Raw genomic sequence first — 12,729 nt, 5'->3', positions numbered from 1 at the left:
TCGATTCTGTTAGTTTTCAGTCCTCTTTTGGTCGCTCTTGACAAGTGTGAAACGGTGCTCAGGTTTCTATTCGGCATCAAATAGAAACAGTAAAGCACTGAATAGTCCCTTGATATGAACATGTTCCTATAAGTCACACACTCCTGTCTAGGGAACAGAAAACAAGCAACGCATTCACACATGCTCAGTTCAGCATCTCTTTGAACCTGACAGTGAGTGGATCTCTTTAAAAATTCTTGTACTATTTTTTGAAATCCATTGTCACAGTTTTTCTGATAAAATGAGTAGTTTACCAGAGGTTGATGCAGATCGGCTGATTTCTGCAGTGTAATATAAACCAGTGCTGTGGTAAAAAACTTGTGTAAAGTGTAAGGTTAAATTTAAGATGCAGGAAGCATGGAACGACTATTGTGTTGAAATTTTCAGTGACTTTGAATGTGACATCATTAAAGAAACTGAGTTGTGTTGAAGTATTGAAAAAAAAATGGTTCAAATGGCTCTGAGCACTATGGACTTAACTGCTGAGGTCATCAGTCCCTTAGAACTACTTAAACCTAACTAACCTAAGGACATCATTCATTCGTGCCCGAGGCACTATTCGAACCTGCGACCGGAGCGGTCGCGCGGTTCCAGACTGTAGCACCTAGAACCACTCGGCCACACCGGCCAGCGAAGCATTGAAAAATTCACTTTTGTCGAATAAGAGACCTAGAACGTTAGAGCAATTGGGAAACTCACAGCAATATTGAGGATATTTGAAAGGAAATTATTTTAAAATTAAGAGAATAACCAGTGACAATTTTTTAAAAACATATCAAATTATAATGCAGTACACCATTTTTCATTCTTCTTTAGAGAACCAACATGCCAACAACATGCATTATCTCCATGATAAAACTGGGTACAGAAGAAATCACAAAACCTAATATGAACTGTCTTTGTGAAACAGTTTCATCTGTTTTTGGTTGCAGTTTGTGAAGTCTGTAAGTGTGTCATTGTTTGGATATGATAACAAGCAAATTAGTGATTTGTTGGCAATCTGTAGCTGGCAGAGACATACAGAACACAAATCGAGTGTGGATTTTTATTGTAAAAACATATTGGAAACCACTCATTGGCTACAACACAATGGGCACACCAGAGAGAATTCAATGTGTACGATGTTCCAACAAAGGCAACAATTATTTCAATTGGAATGAATCTTGAGGCAACTGGTGACAGTGGTAAACATAGACCATCACTGAGTGTAGAAGTTATTGATAATGTTCAGAGATGCTTGGAGAACTCTCCACAGAAAACATAGTGTTGATTCAGCCAGGAGACAGGGATTTAGTATGGTATGTGTTGAAGAGCCTTGAAGAAATTAGTATTGCGAACATATAGAGCACGCATAGCAAGAAACAGATCATTAGAGAAGACTGTGTTACTATCGATGGTTTCAGGGGCTTCTTATTCAGTGTCCACACATCCTCTCCATAACATGGTTGACACATGATTCCATCTGTCAGGTTACAGCAGATACTGGGCTAGTGTAAGCCCCCATATCATCCACAAAACACCATTCCATGGTGAAAAGGCTGGAGAGTGGTGCACGATGCCAACTTCCAGGACTGTAGACCTTATTTTATTTGATATGATTGTAGATACTACAGTCCATATGGGCACCTTCAGCATGTTTGTAGAACAGCTGCATGATGTAGAACTTACAGAAGGTCATTTCCAACAAGATGGAGCAATGTGTCGCGTGTCTAATGCATGCAATTTGTAGCCAGTGTCCTTTGGTGACCGAATAATCTCAAAGAATTTGTGTGCCTCCCACCCCCCCCCCCCCCCTCCCCCAATACCCCCAATCACCTGACATATCCTCTTCCAGGTCGGTCTCTCTCTCTCTCTCTCTCTCTCTCTCTCTCTCTCCCTCTCTCTCTCTCTGTAGGAACACATGAGGCAACACTCACCTTACAACTTCTCTAGAAGACAGTTTAAAGAAAGGGAAACCTATGTTTAAAGCATTTGTATACAGAGAGAAAGCTTTTGACATTTTGACTGGAACACTCTTTGAAATGCTGAAGGCAGCAAGTGTAAAATACAGGGATAAAAAGGCTAGTTACAACTTGTACAGAAGCCAGATGGTAGTTATAAGAATCAGGATCAAGGGGCACGATAAGAAAGCAATGGTTGAGATGAGATGGGAGTGAGACACAGATGTTACCTGTCCCCGATGTTGGTTCAGGGAGAAGAAATAAAAACTTTGAGGTATGATGATGAGATTGTAATTCTGCCAGAGACAGCAAAGGACTAGGAAGAGCAGTTGAGCGAAATAGACAGAATGTTGAAAGGACGGTACAAGATGAATGTTGGCAAAAGCAAAGCAAGGATAATGGTTCCAGAATGAGATTTTCACTCTGCAGCGGAGTGTGTGCTGATACGAAACTTCCTGGCAGATTAAAACTGTGTGCCAGACCGAGACTCAAACTCGGGACCTTTGCCTTTTGCAGACAAGTGCTCTACCATCTGAGCTACCCAAGCACGACTCACGCCCCATCCTCACAACTTTACTTCTGCCAGTACCTCGTCTCCTACCTTCCATACTTTACAGAGGCTCTGTAAAGTTTGGAAGGTAGGAGATGAGGTAGAAGAAAAGCTGTACGGATGGGAAGTGAGTCATGCTCAGGTAGCTCAGATGGTAGAGCACTTGCCTGTAAAAGGCAAAGGTCCCAAGTTCGAGTCTCGGTCTGGCACACAGTTTTAATCTGCCAGGAAGTTTCAAGGATAATGGTGTTAATTGAATTAAACCAGGTGATCCCGGGTGAATTTGACTAGGAAACAAGACAAAATAGTAGAAGAGTTTTTCTATTTGGGAAGGAAAATAACTGACAATGACTAAAGTAGAGAGGATATAAAATGTAGACTGACAACAGCAAGAAAAGTGTTTCAGAATAGAAATTTCACATGGAATATAGATTTAAGTGTCAGTAAATTTTTACTGTAAGTATTTGTGTGGAGTGTAGCCATGTATGGAAGAGAAACATGAACAATACACAGTTTAGACAAGAAAAGAATAGAAGCTTTTGAAACTTGATGCTACAGGAGAATGCTGAAGATTAAGGGGTAGATCATGTAACTAATGAGCAGGTACTGAATAGAATTGGAGAACTGGGCAGGAAAGAAATCATGTGGCACAACCTCACTAGAAGAAAAGGTTCAGTTCGTAGGACACATTCTGAGACATCAAGAGATCTCGAAGCTAGTATTGAAGGAAGTGTGTGTATGTGGGGAGGGGAGAATAATTGAGGAAAAGCAAAAGATGACTGCAGTAAACAGATTCAGGAGGACATAATTTTCAGTAGTTACAAGGATGAAGAGGCTTGCACAGGATAGAGTAGCATGGAGAGCTGCATCTAACCAGTCCCAGGACTGAAGACCATAACAGTGACAAAGATGAAGGTTGTATAACACACAGTTTTGAGCAATTTCAGTATAATGTTTGATTACCTTTTGCCAGAATCCCATCAATGAAAATGAGCTCCAGTTGCCACTGGGAGATGTGTTCTTCAATCTATCCTCCTCTAGTAGCAGAGTTGGGCCATAACGCTCCTCCCCCACTCACTCCCAATTGAATTCAGTATGTATCATTAGTTATTTGAGCTAGCCATCTAATATGTAATATTCTTCTGCAGCACCACCTTTTAAAAGCTTCTATTCTCTTCTTGCCAGAAATGCTTGCTGTCCACATTTCATGCCATAGAAGGGATACTCTCCAGACAAATACTGCCAGAAAAGACTTCCTGATACACAAATTCGTATTAGACATTAACAACCTCCCTTGACTATATTCCTCAAAATATCAGGGAAATTAAATGCCTTTCATACTTCAAAAGACAATTAATGGGCCACCTTCTACCACAATACCCATCTATCCCATATACTAGTCTGCACCTCTCTATCATCAATCCCCTCCCCCCTACTCCATAACTTGTCTCTCATCCACATTCGCAGAGTTCTTTATTTAAATTCTGTTCATTCCTATCAACCACTGTCATGGTCATTTCAATCTTCTCCTCTTTCTTCATCCCTTCCACTTCTATAATACTAAATGTGTACTCAAATGTTCTAAACTGATGTGTATCATTTTTAACACCCGTTATTATTTCTTTCTTTTCTCAGACGTTATGTCTGGTCAAAAATAGAAAGTGACGCAGACCTTGATCAAGCGTGACTTTCTTTTAACTGTACGGTATATGTTATATCACATTTAGGAACTTTCGGGTAATTGAACATGTATCAATAATTACGGATTTCTGTAGTTGTATATATAAGTTTGGATGTAGCTGTATTGCGTGGTATGACTCCTGTAGTTGATAGTATAATTGGTATAATGTCAACTTTATCCTGATGCCACATGTCCTTGACTTCCTCAGCCACTTGGATGTATTTTTCAATTTTTTCTCCTGTTTTCTTCTGTATATTTGTTGTATTGGGTATGGATATTTCGATTAGTTGTGTTAATTTATTCTTTTTATTGGTGAGTATGATGTCAGGTTTGTTATGTGGTGTTGTTTTAACTGTTATAATGGTTCTGTTCCAATATAATTTGTATTCATCATTCTCCAGTACATTTTGTGGTGCATACTTGTATGTGGGAACGTGTTGTGTTATTAGTTTATGTTGTATGGCAAGTTGTTGATGTATTATTGTTGCTACATTGTCATGTCTTCTGGTGTATTCTGTATTTGCTAGTATTGTACATCTGCTTGTGATGTGATCTACTGTTTCTATTTGTTGTTTGCAAAGTCTGCACTTAGCTGTTGTGGTATTGGGATCTTTAATAATATGCTTGCTGTAATATCTGGTGTTTATTGTTTGATCCTGTATTGCAATCATGAATCCTTCCATCTCACTCTATTCTCTTCTTGCCAGAAATGCTTGCTGTCCACATTTCAATGCCATACAAGGGATTCTCTCCAGACAAATACTGCCAGAAAAGACTTCCTGTTACACAAATTCATATTAGACATTAACAACCTTCCTTGACTACATTCCTCAAAATGTCAGCCATGTGTTGGATGTGTCTTGATCGATGTGTGGCTGTGTTAGATGATGCGGGTGCTTGCCATGAAATGTTTTCTTTTTCCAATTTACTTTCTTTGTAGTAGCAGCAGCAGCAGCAGTATCTCTTAATATTTTCATTATCATTATTAGTGACTATGATGGTTGTTGTTATTGTAGTCACTGTTGTTGATGTCGTAGTGAATGTATTGTGATATGTTTCCATATGTGGTGCTCCCGATCAGACATAGAAAAGGACCTTAAGGTCCCAATCTGGTCGGTCTAAATAAGACAGCAGCAATTAACAAAGTTTTCCAATTTCTGGTTTGTTTTTCATTTTTTACTAGAAATTATGTAAATGTAACTCAACTGCTTACTGTACCAGTGCCTTAAATTAAGGTATTTAGCACAAAACAGTAATTAGTAACTTATATTTGGCAAAGATGTTTCCTAATTCATCGCTCATTTTTACTTCCAGGTGACCAGATGAAACGAAAATGGAAAAATCTTCGCGATACCTACGCAAGATATTTGAGGATCAGCTCGGAAGAGGGTTCTAGCACTAAACGGTGGATATGGTCTGAAAAAATGGAGATTTTTCGCCCCTTTGTGCCTCTCGGGTCAAGTTCTGCAGAAGTGACTGGCCCCGAACCTGAGAGTCCGTCACTTGAAATGGGGGCAGAATCAGAAGACAGTGCACACGAGGAGGAGGCTGCACAGGAGTCGGAGCTAAGACCTGGGTGCCCCCCGACACACCCGCAACACGAACTGATCACCTGTGATTTGGACGTCAACACTGAAGCACCTGCTGTACCTAAACTGGAAACAGACAGGTTATCTTTCCAGGAGCAACTGCCAGCATCTACTGAAGAAGTTTGTGTGCCACCTGGTGCCAAGATGAGGGCTGCAACGGCTCCCACAGAACCGCAGGCTCCCGTCATCACTTATCTAGAAAGCAGAGCGGGTACTGATGAAATAGACAGTTTGTTTCTGGCATACGCCACGACAGTGAAAAAGTTCTCCCCTAGGAGGCAGGTCATGACTAAACTAAAATTGGCACAGCTCATAGCTGAGGAAGAACTCGCACATGTGGATGAAACTGATCTATTGGCAACACAAACTTTTAACCACTCCACACTACCGTAAAGCACCTGCCAATTGGTGTTGCGTGTTATCGTAGAGGTTCTGACAGGCCTCATTCTTCTCCCTTCGAACTGTTTAATTACAGATAAACCTGAAAACAAGCAGTTACAGTTTTACTTGCCTGTAGTGTAATAGCTGGGTCTTAATTACTCAACACTGTTTGTAAATAAACTGTTAACACTTCCTGTGGTTTATTATCTGTATCATATTCCTCCACTTTTATGTAAAAAGTTACACTGAGGCCAACTTCAGCAGTGTCACTAAGTTCACTATATATATGAGTAAAAGTCACACATCTGCCCCTCAGAGTATAAAATCTATCTGCTGCATCACATGCTATCCAGAAAGATGGCATTCTTGGACAGTGGAGTGCCTTACAATTTACTAATTTTACATGTATTTTTACAACAATGAGTTTTTTTGCAAAATGTGATGTATTACAATTACAGATTTACGTAGTCTTATTTATGTAGTTGTCACAAAAATACAGTTATAAATCAGTTGTTCTGGTTCAACTTCAGCTGAAGTTGCGCCAACTTTTTAAAGTGAGATTAATAACATTTTAATTATTTTGTATTAAGAACATTAAATAGTTTCGTTTTGAAAATATTAAGTTGAGGGTAGACAGTCCCTAAATAATAATTATCAATGTACCTTAATACAGAATTTATGATGGTGGTGTTTTACATCAAATGGCGAAAATATGAAGTTCCAAACAATGTAGGAAAAGACTGTGATGAACAAATTTTCAGGTAGTAGGCAGTATTGAACACATGAAGGCAGAAAAGGTAATAATTATTATTACATAGTGTATATAATGGCTTTTAAATTTGCTGGAAAATACATATAAAATTTCTGTACTGTGTAACTTGAAAGAATTGTTTGCTTATTTGTAAAGCATACTCATATAGCACTACACAAGAAGTACATGGAAAGAAACAAGACATGAATACAAATAACACATTAAACTAACAAACAATTGTTATATGCTAATGTCAAGTCTCGTTATTGAGCCAGAGCTTGATGGATGGATGATGATGTCTCTGTAGAGCATCAATAAGATGACACACTTGAAATGGAACATTCGTTGCCCAGGTTTCACACCGTTTGCTATCAGTTGTGAAGTTGCTATCAGCTCACTGTTTGGCCAATCTCAAGGGTGCATTTCTGGATCAAAGTTGATTTGTTATCAACCTGGGTATATCTTCATGGCTGGGAAATTGAAGATTATGCATTATTTTGTGATAAGGACTGTGTAGTGCAGTGTTGGAAGCTATTACAGGGGAGTAGTTCTTACTCACCCAGAAATGATTCTCATAGTTATAATGAGCTGAATGTCTATCTTATTTACACAAGAGTTATTCAGCTACACCAGAGCACATTATTCAGCCGTGAAAGCACAGAAGTTCAAAGTGTATCTGCTGGTGCTCTCCAGTTAGTACTGCGGAGTTTCTAAATAAGGTTGTTTCATGTGTTAATTTTCCAAGAAGTATCATCCACATAATTTCTAAAAGGTAGTGTCATATCAAGAGTAATTGAAAGATAATTTGAGTGACTGTCAGGAAAGCACAGTGCTGTATATATGTACCACCAGTTAATAGCCCTCTTTTAACACACTTGTGTAAATTTGCCAGATTGTAGAACAAAAAAATTTCTGTTATTAATTTGTCACCAGGTCATTGAAAATTTGTCACCAGGTCATCTGAAAATTAGCAGAGCATGAAACAAGTAATGAATAAGAAATGGGTCTAGAAACATCCTGTCAGTATTACTTCATGACCAACTAGCTGTTTTAAAGCCATTTTCATCATTATGATTATAATGGTCACACACCTCTTCTATGACTTTGTCAAGTTTATCAAGTTCAGTTTCAGTTAGCACACAGTGTTGCAGTGATGAGTAGCACAAACGAAAGTTCTGAGTAGCTGCTAAAGTATAATGAACGACTGGCTAGAAAAAATTCCAAAAACACAGCAAAGTTATTGTAAGCGTACAAGGTCAGTAGTGTATACTCAGAGAGAAGTGGCCTGAAGTAATAAAATGCAAGTGGCAGTATTTGACCAGTCACATCTATTTTATTGCAGGGCTCCGCCAGAGTGTGCCCATTGTGATCTCAGCTTGTGCCATCTATATATCTGTGAGGAACTGTGTCTGCTTGCCAGGTTCATTATCTCACACTCCTTATCAGTACTACAGATTGACAGGAAATCCAAATCAGATACAAGATCCTTCCACTCTTAAATAGACACGTTTATTTTTGAATACTGTATTTTGTTTACCAAACACTCTCTTTACCATTTTACTTTCCTGTATATTTCTTTCATTATTCATCCAATAGTTGTCCAAAATTTTCCTAAATATAAAACTTGTCAAGTGGCTTATGTGAAATTTTTCTTTTGGGGTAAAATTTAGGGAGCGAAAGGCTATTTGCAAGTTTTACAGAAACCAGATGGCAGTTATAATAGTCGAGGGGCATGAAAAGGGAAGCAGTGGTTGGGAAGGGAGTGAGACAGGGTTGTAGCCTCTCCCAGATGTTATTCAATCTGTATATTGAGCTAGCAGTAAAGGAAACAAAAGAAAAATTCGGAGTAGGAATTAAAATCCATGGAGAAGAAATAAAAACTTTGAAGTTCGCTGATGACATTGTAATTCTTTCAGAGACAGCAAAGGACTTGGAAGAGCAGTTGAATGGAATGGACAGTGTCTTGAAGGGAGGATATAAAATGAACATCAACAAAAGCAAAATGAGGATAATGGAATGTAGTCGAATTAAGTCGGGTGATGCTGAGGGAATTAGATGAAGAAATGACATACATTCAGTAGTAAAGGAGTTTTGCTATTTGGGGAGCAAAATAACTGATGATAGTTGAAGTAGAGAGGATATAAAATGTAGACTGGCAGTGGCAAGGAAAGCGTTTCTGAAGAAGAGAAATTTGTTAAAATCGAGTATTGATTTAAGTGTCAGGAAGTCATTTCTGAAAGTATTTGTATGGAGTGTAGCCATGTATGGAAGTGAAATGTGGATGATAAATAGTTTGGACAAGAAGAGAATAGAAGCTTTGGAAATGTGGTGCTACAGAAGAATGCTAAAGATTAGATGGGTAGATCACATAACTAATGAGGAGGTATTGAATAGAATTGGAGAGAAGAGGAGTTTGTGGCACAACTTGACAAGAAGAAGGGACTGGTTGGTAGGACATGTTCTGAGGCATCAGGGGATCACAAATTTAGCATTGGAGGGCAGCGTGGAGGGTAAAAATCGTAGGGGGAGACCAAGAGATGAATACACTAAGCAGATTCAGAAGGATGTAGGTTGCAGTAAGTACTGGGAGATGAAGAAGCTTGCGCAGGATAGAGTAGCATGGAGAGCTGCATCAAACTAGTCTCAGGACTGAAGACCACAACAACAACAACAACAACAACAACAGTGAACTATTATGAAAATGATTGATTGCTACTGACCATAAAGATGACACATTGAATTGCAGATATGCACAAGAATAAGACTGTTATACACAAAGCTTTTTACCAAAGCCTTCTTCATAAAAGAAAAGAAAACACACGCATATTCAAACAAGCAGGCACACCTCTCTCTCTCTCTCTCTCTCTCTCTCTCTCTCTCTCTCTCACACACACACACACACACACACACACACACACACATATATATGATCGCAGTCTCCAGCCACTGTAGCCAGTTAGAACAGCTGGAGATAATGGTCATCTCTATGTGAGGTGTGCCTGCTTGCATGAATATTTAAGTGTTTTCCTTTCTTTTCTGAAGGTGGCTTTGGCCAAAAACTTTGAATGTAACAGTCTTTGCTTTTTACCTGTCGGCAACTTGACAAATCAGCTTTACAGTGAGTACCTGTAGACCACGGGTGGATATAACTAGAGTCTTCGATTAGTAATCAAAAAGTCCTGGTCTCGGGTTTGATCCCTGCCACCAATTAAATTTTCAATAAAAATCAGCAGCAATGGCAGCCAAAGACTTCCAACATCAGAAGTCACCCTCATTATGCCAACAGCCTTGCAGAGAAGGTGGGGGATCTGACAGAATCTCGGGGCATGCTATTGCCCTTTGGGTGGGAAACTGTCCCTAAAAACAAAGAATCAGCAATGACCAACAGCATAAGGATGCAGAATTCAATGGAAAATACCACATTAAAGAGAGACAACGTGTATCCACAGGACATGTGGCTTGTAATTGAAAAAAATGCCGTGATGATTTCTCCATTGGCAAAATGTTCCAGAACAGTTCCCCATTTGGATCTCTGGGATGGGCTGCCAAGAGGGAGGTGACAATGAGAAAAAGATTTAATAACCATTGAAAGAGTAATGTTCTGATAATCAGGACTTGGAATGTAAGAAGTTTAACTGTGGGAGGGAAGCTAGAAAATGTGAAAAGGGAAGTGCTAAGGCTCAATGTAAATAAGGTACAGGTCAGTGAAGTGAAATGGAAAGAAGACAAGGATTTCTGTTCAGATGAGTATAGTGAAATATCAACAGCAGCGGAAAATGGTATAACTGGAGTAGGACTCAATACGAATAGGAAGGTATGGCGGAGAGTAAGTTTCTTTGAACAGTTCAGTGATAAGGTTGTTTTCATCAGAATCAACATCAAACTGACACCGACAAGGATAGTTCAGCTATACAATCAGACATCCTGAGCAGAAGATGAAGAGATGGAAAGTATATGAGGATACTGAACTGAAAATGCAGTATGCAAAAGGAGATGAAAATCTAATAGTCATGGGGTATTGGAATGTGGTTTTAGGGGAAGGAGTAGAAGAAAGGGTTATAGGAGAGTATATGGGCTTGGTAGTAGGAATGAGAGGGGAGAAAGACTAATTCAGTTCCACAATAAATTTTAGCTAGTCGTAGTGAATAGGCTATTCAAGAATCACAAGAAGAGGTGGTATACATGGAAAAGGCCAAGAGATACAGGGAGATTTCAGTTAGATTACATCATGGTCAATCAGATACTGGATTGTAGGACAAACTCTGGAGCAGATATAGACTCAGATCACAATTTAATGGAGACGAAGTGTAGGCAGAAGTCTAAGACTAATCAGGAAGAATCAATGCACAAACACACAGGATACAGAAGTACTAAAGAGTGAAGAGAGACCTGACAATCTCTAAGGCTATAGATACTGTGATAAGAAATAGGTCAATAGGCAGTTTGGTTGAAGAGGAATAGACATGTCTGAAAAGAGCGATCACAGAAGTTTGAAAGAAAAACATAAGTACCAAGGAGTTAACTGCAAAGGAACCATGGGTAACAGAAGAAATACTTCAGTTGATCGACAAAAGAAAGAAGTACAAAAGACTTCAGGGAAATTCAGGAATCAGAAATACAAGTCCCTTAGGAACAAAATAAATAGAAAGTGCAGGAAAGCAAAGGTGCAATGGCTCCATGAAAATGTGAAGAAGTTGAATGGAAATAATTGTAGAAAGAACTGACTCAATGTATAGGAAATTCAAAACAACCTTTGGTCAAATTAAAACAGTGATAATATTAAGAGTGCAATGAGATTTCCATTGTTAAATGCAGAGGAGGGAATGGATAGGTGGAAAGAGTACAGTGAAGGCCTCTGTGAGGGCGAAGACTTGTCTGATGATGTGAGAGAAGAGATAGACATTCCAGTATTAGAATAAGAATTTAGAAGGACGGTGGAATGAGGCAGGTAAACATAGATAACATTTTATCAGAATTTCCAAAATCACTGGGGTGAAATGGCAGCAAACTGACTATTCATGTTATTGTGTAGAATGTAGGGATTTGGTGATATGCCATTGACTTTCAGAAAAACGTTATCCAAACAATTCCAAAGACTGCAAGAGCTGACAAGTGTGAGGATTATCCCACAACTAGCTTAACAGCTATGCATCCAAAATGCTGATAAGAACAATCTACAGAACAACAGAAAAGAAAACTGAGGATATGCTAAATGACAATCAGTTTGGCTTAAGGAAAGGGAAAGGTACCAGAGAAGCAATTCTGACATTGCAGTTGATAATGGAAGTAAGACTAAAGAAAAATCAAGATAAGTTCATAGGATTTGACTACCTGGAAAAAGCATTTGACAATATCAAATGGTGCAAGATGCTTGGAAATCTGAGAAAAATAGGAGTATGCTATAGCAAAAGGTAGGTAATATACAAAATGTACAAGTATCAAGAAAGGTCAATAGGAGGAGACCATGAATGAAGCCCTTGTATTAAAAAGGGTGTATGGCAGAGGTGTATTCTGTTGCCCCTTCTGTTCAATCTATACATCAAAGAAGCAAATGATGAAAATAAAAGAAAGGTACTAGAGTGGAATTAAATTCAGGGTGATAGGATATCTGTGATAAGATTCCCTGATGACATTGTTATACTCAGTGAAAGTGAAGACAAATTACAGAATTTTCTGAATGGAATGAATATGCGTTGAGAGTAAGTTGAAGGAAGACAAAAGTAATGACAGGGTGTATACGACCCGGGAAAACCGGGAGATCCGGGAAAAACCCGGGAATTTTTTCATCCGGGAGAAAA

The 12,729-nt window shown here is 38.8% G+C and overlaps 1 protein-coding gene across 1 annotated transcript in view; it reads left to right on the top strand.

The window, feature by feature from the left end:
* Positions 1–7,018, top strand: part of LOC126106519 (uncharacterized) — a 96,294-nt gene extending 89,276 nt beyond the window's left edge. Inside the window, exon 2 of the mRNA XM_049912847.1 lies at positions 5,525–7,018. Coding sequence (XP_049768804.1) covers positions 5,525–6,192 — 668 coding nt within the window. The 3' untranslated portion in view covers positions 6,193–7,018. The remainder of the gene's footprint in view (positions 1–5,524) is intronic.
* Positions 7,019–12,729: the final 5,711 nt, after the last annotated feature.

This window comes from Schistocerca cancellata, chromosome 10 (genome assembly GCF_023864275.1).
Source record: "Schistocerca cancellata isolate TAMUIC-IGC-003103 chromosome 10, iqSchCanc2.1, whole genome shotgun sequence".
NCBI classification, from domain to species: Eukaryota; Metazoa; Arthropoda; class Insecta; order Orthoptera; family Acrididae; genus Schistocerca; species Schistocerca cancellata.
This window is presented reverse-complemented; position numbering and strand designations above follow the sequence as displayed.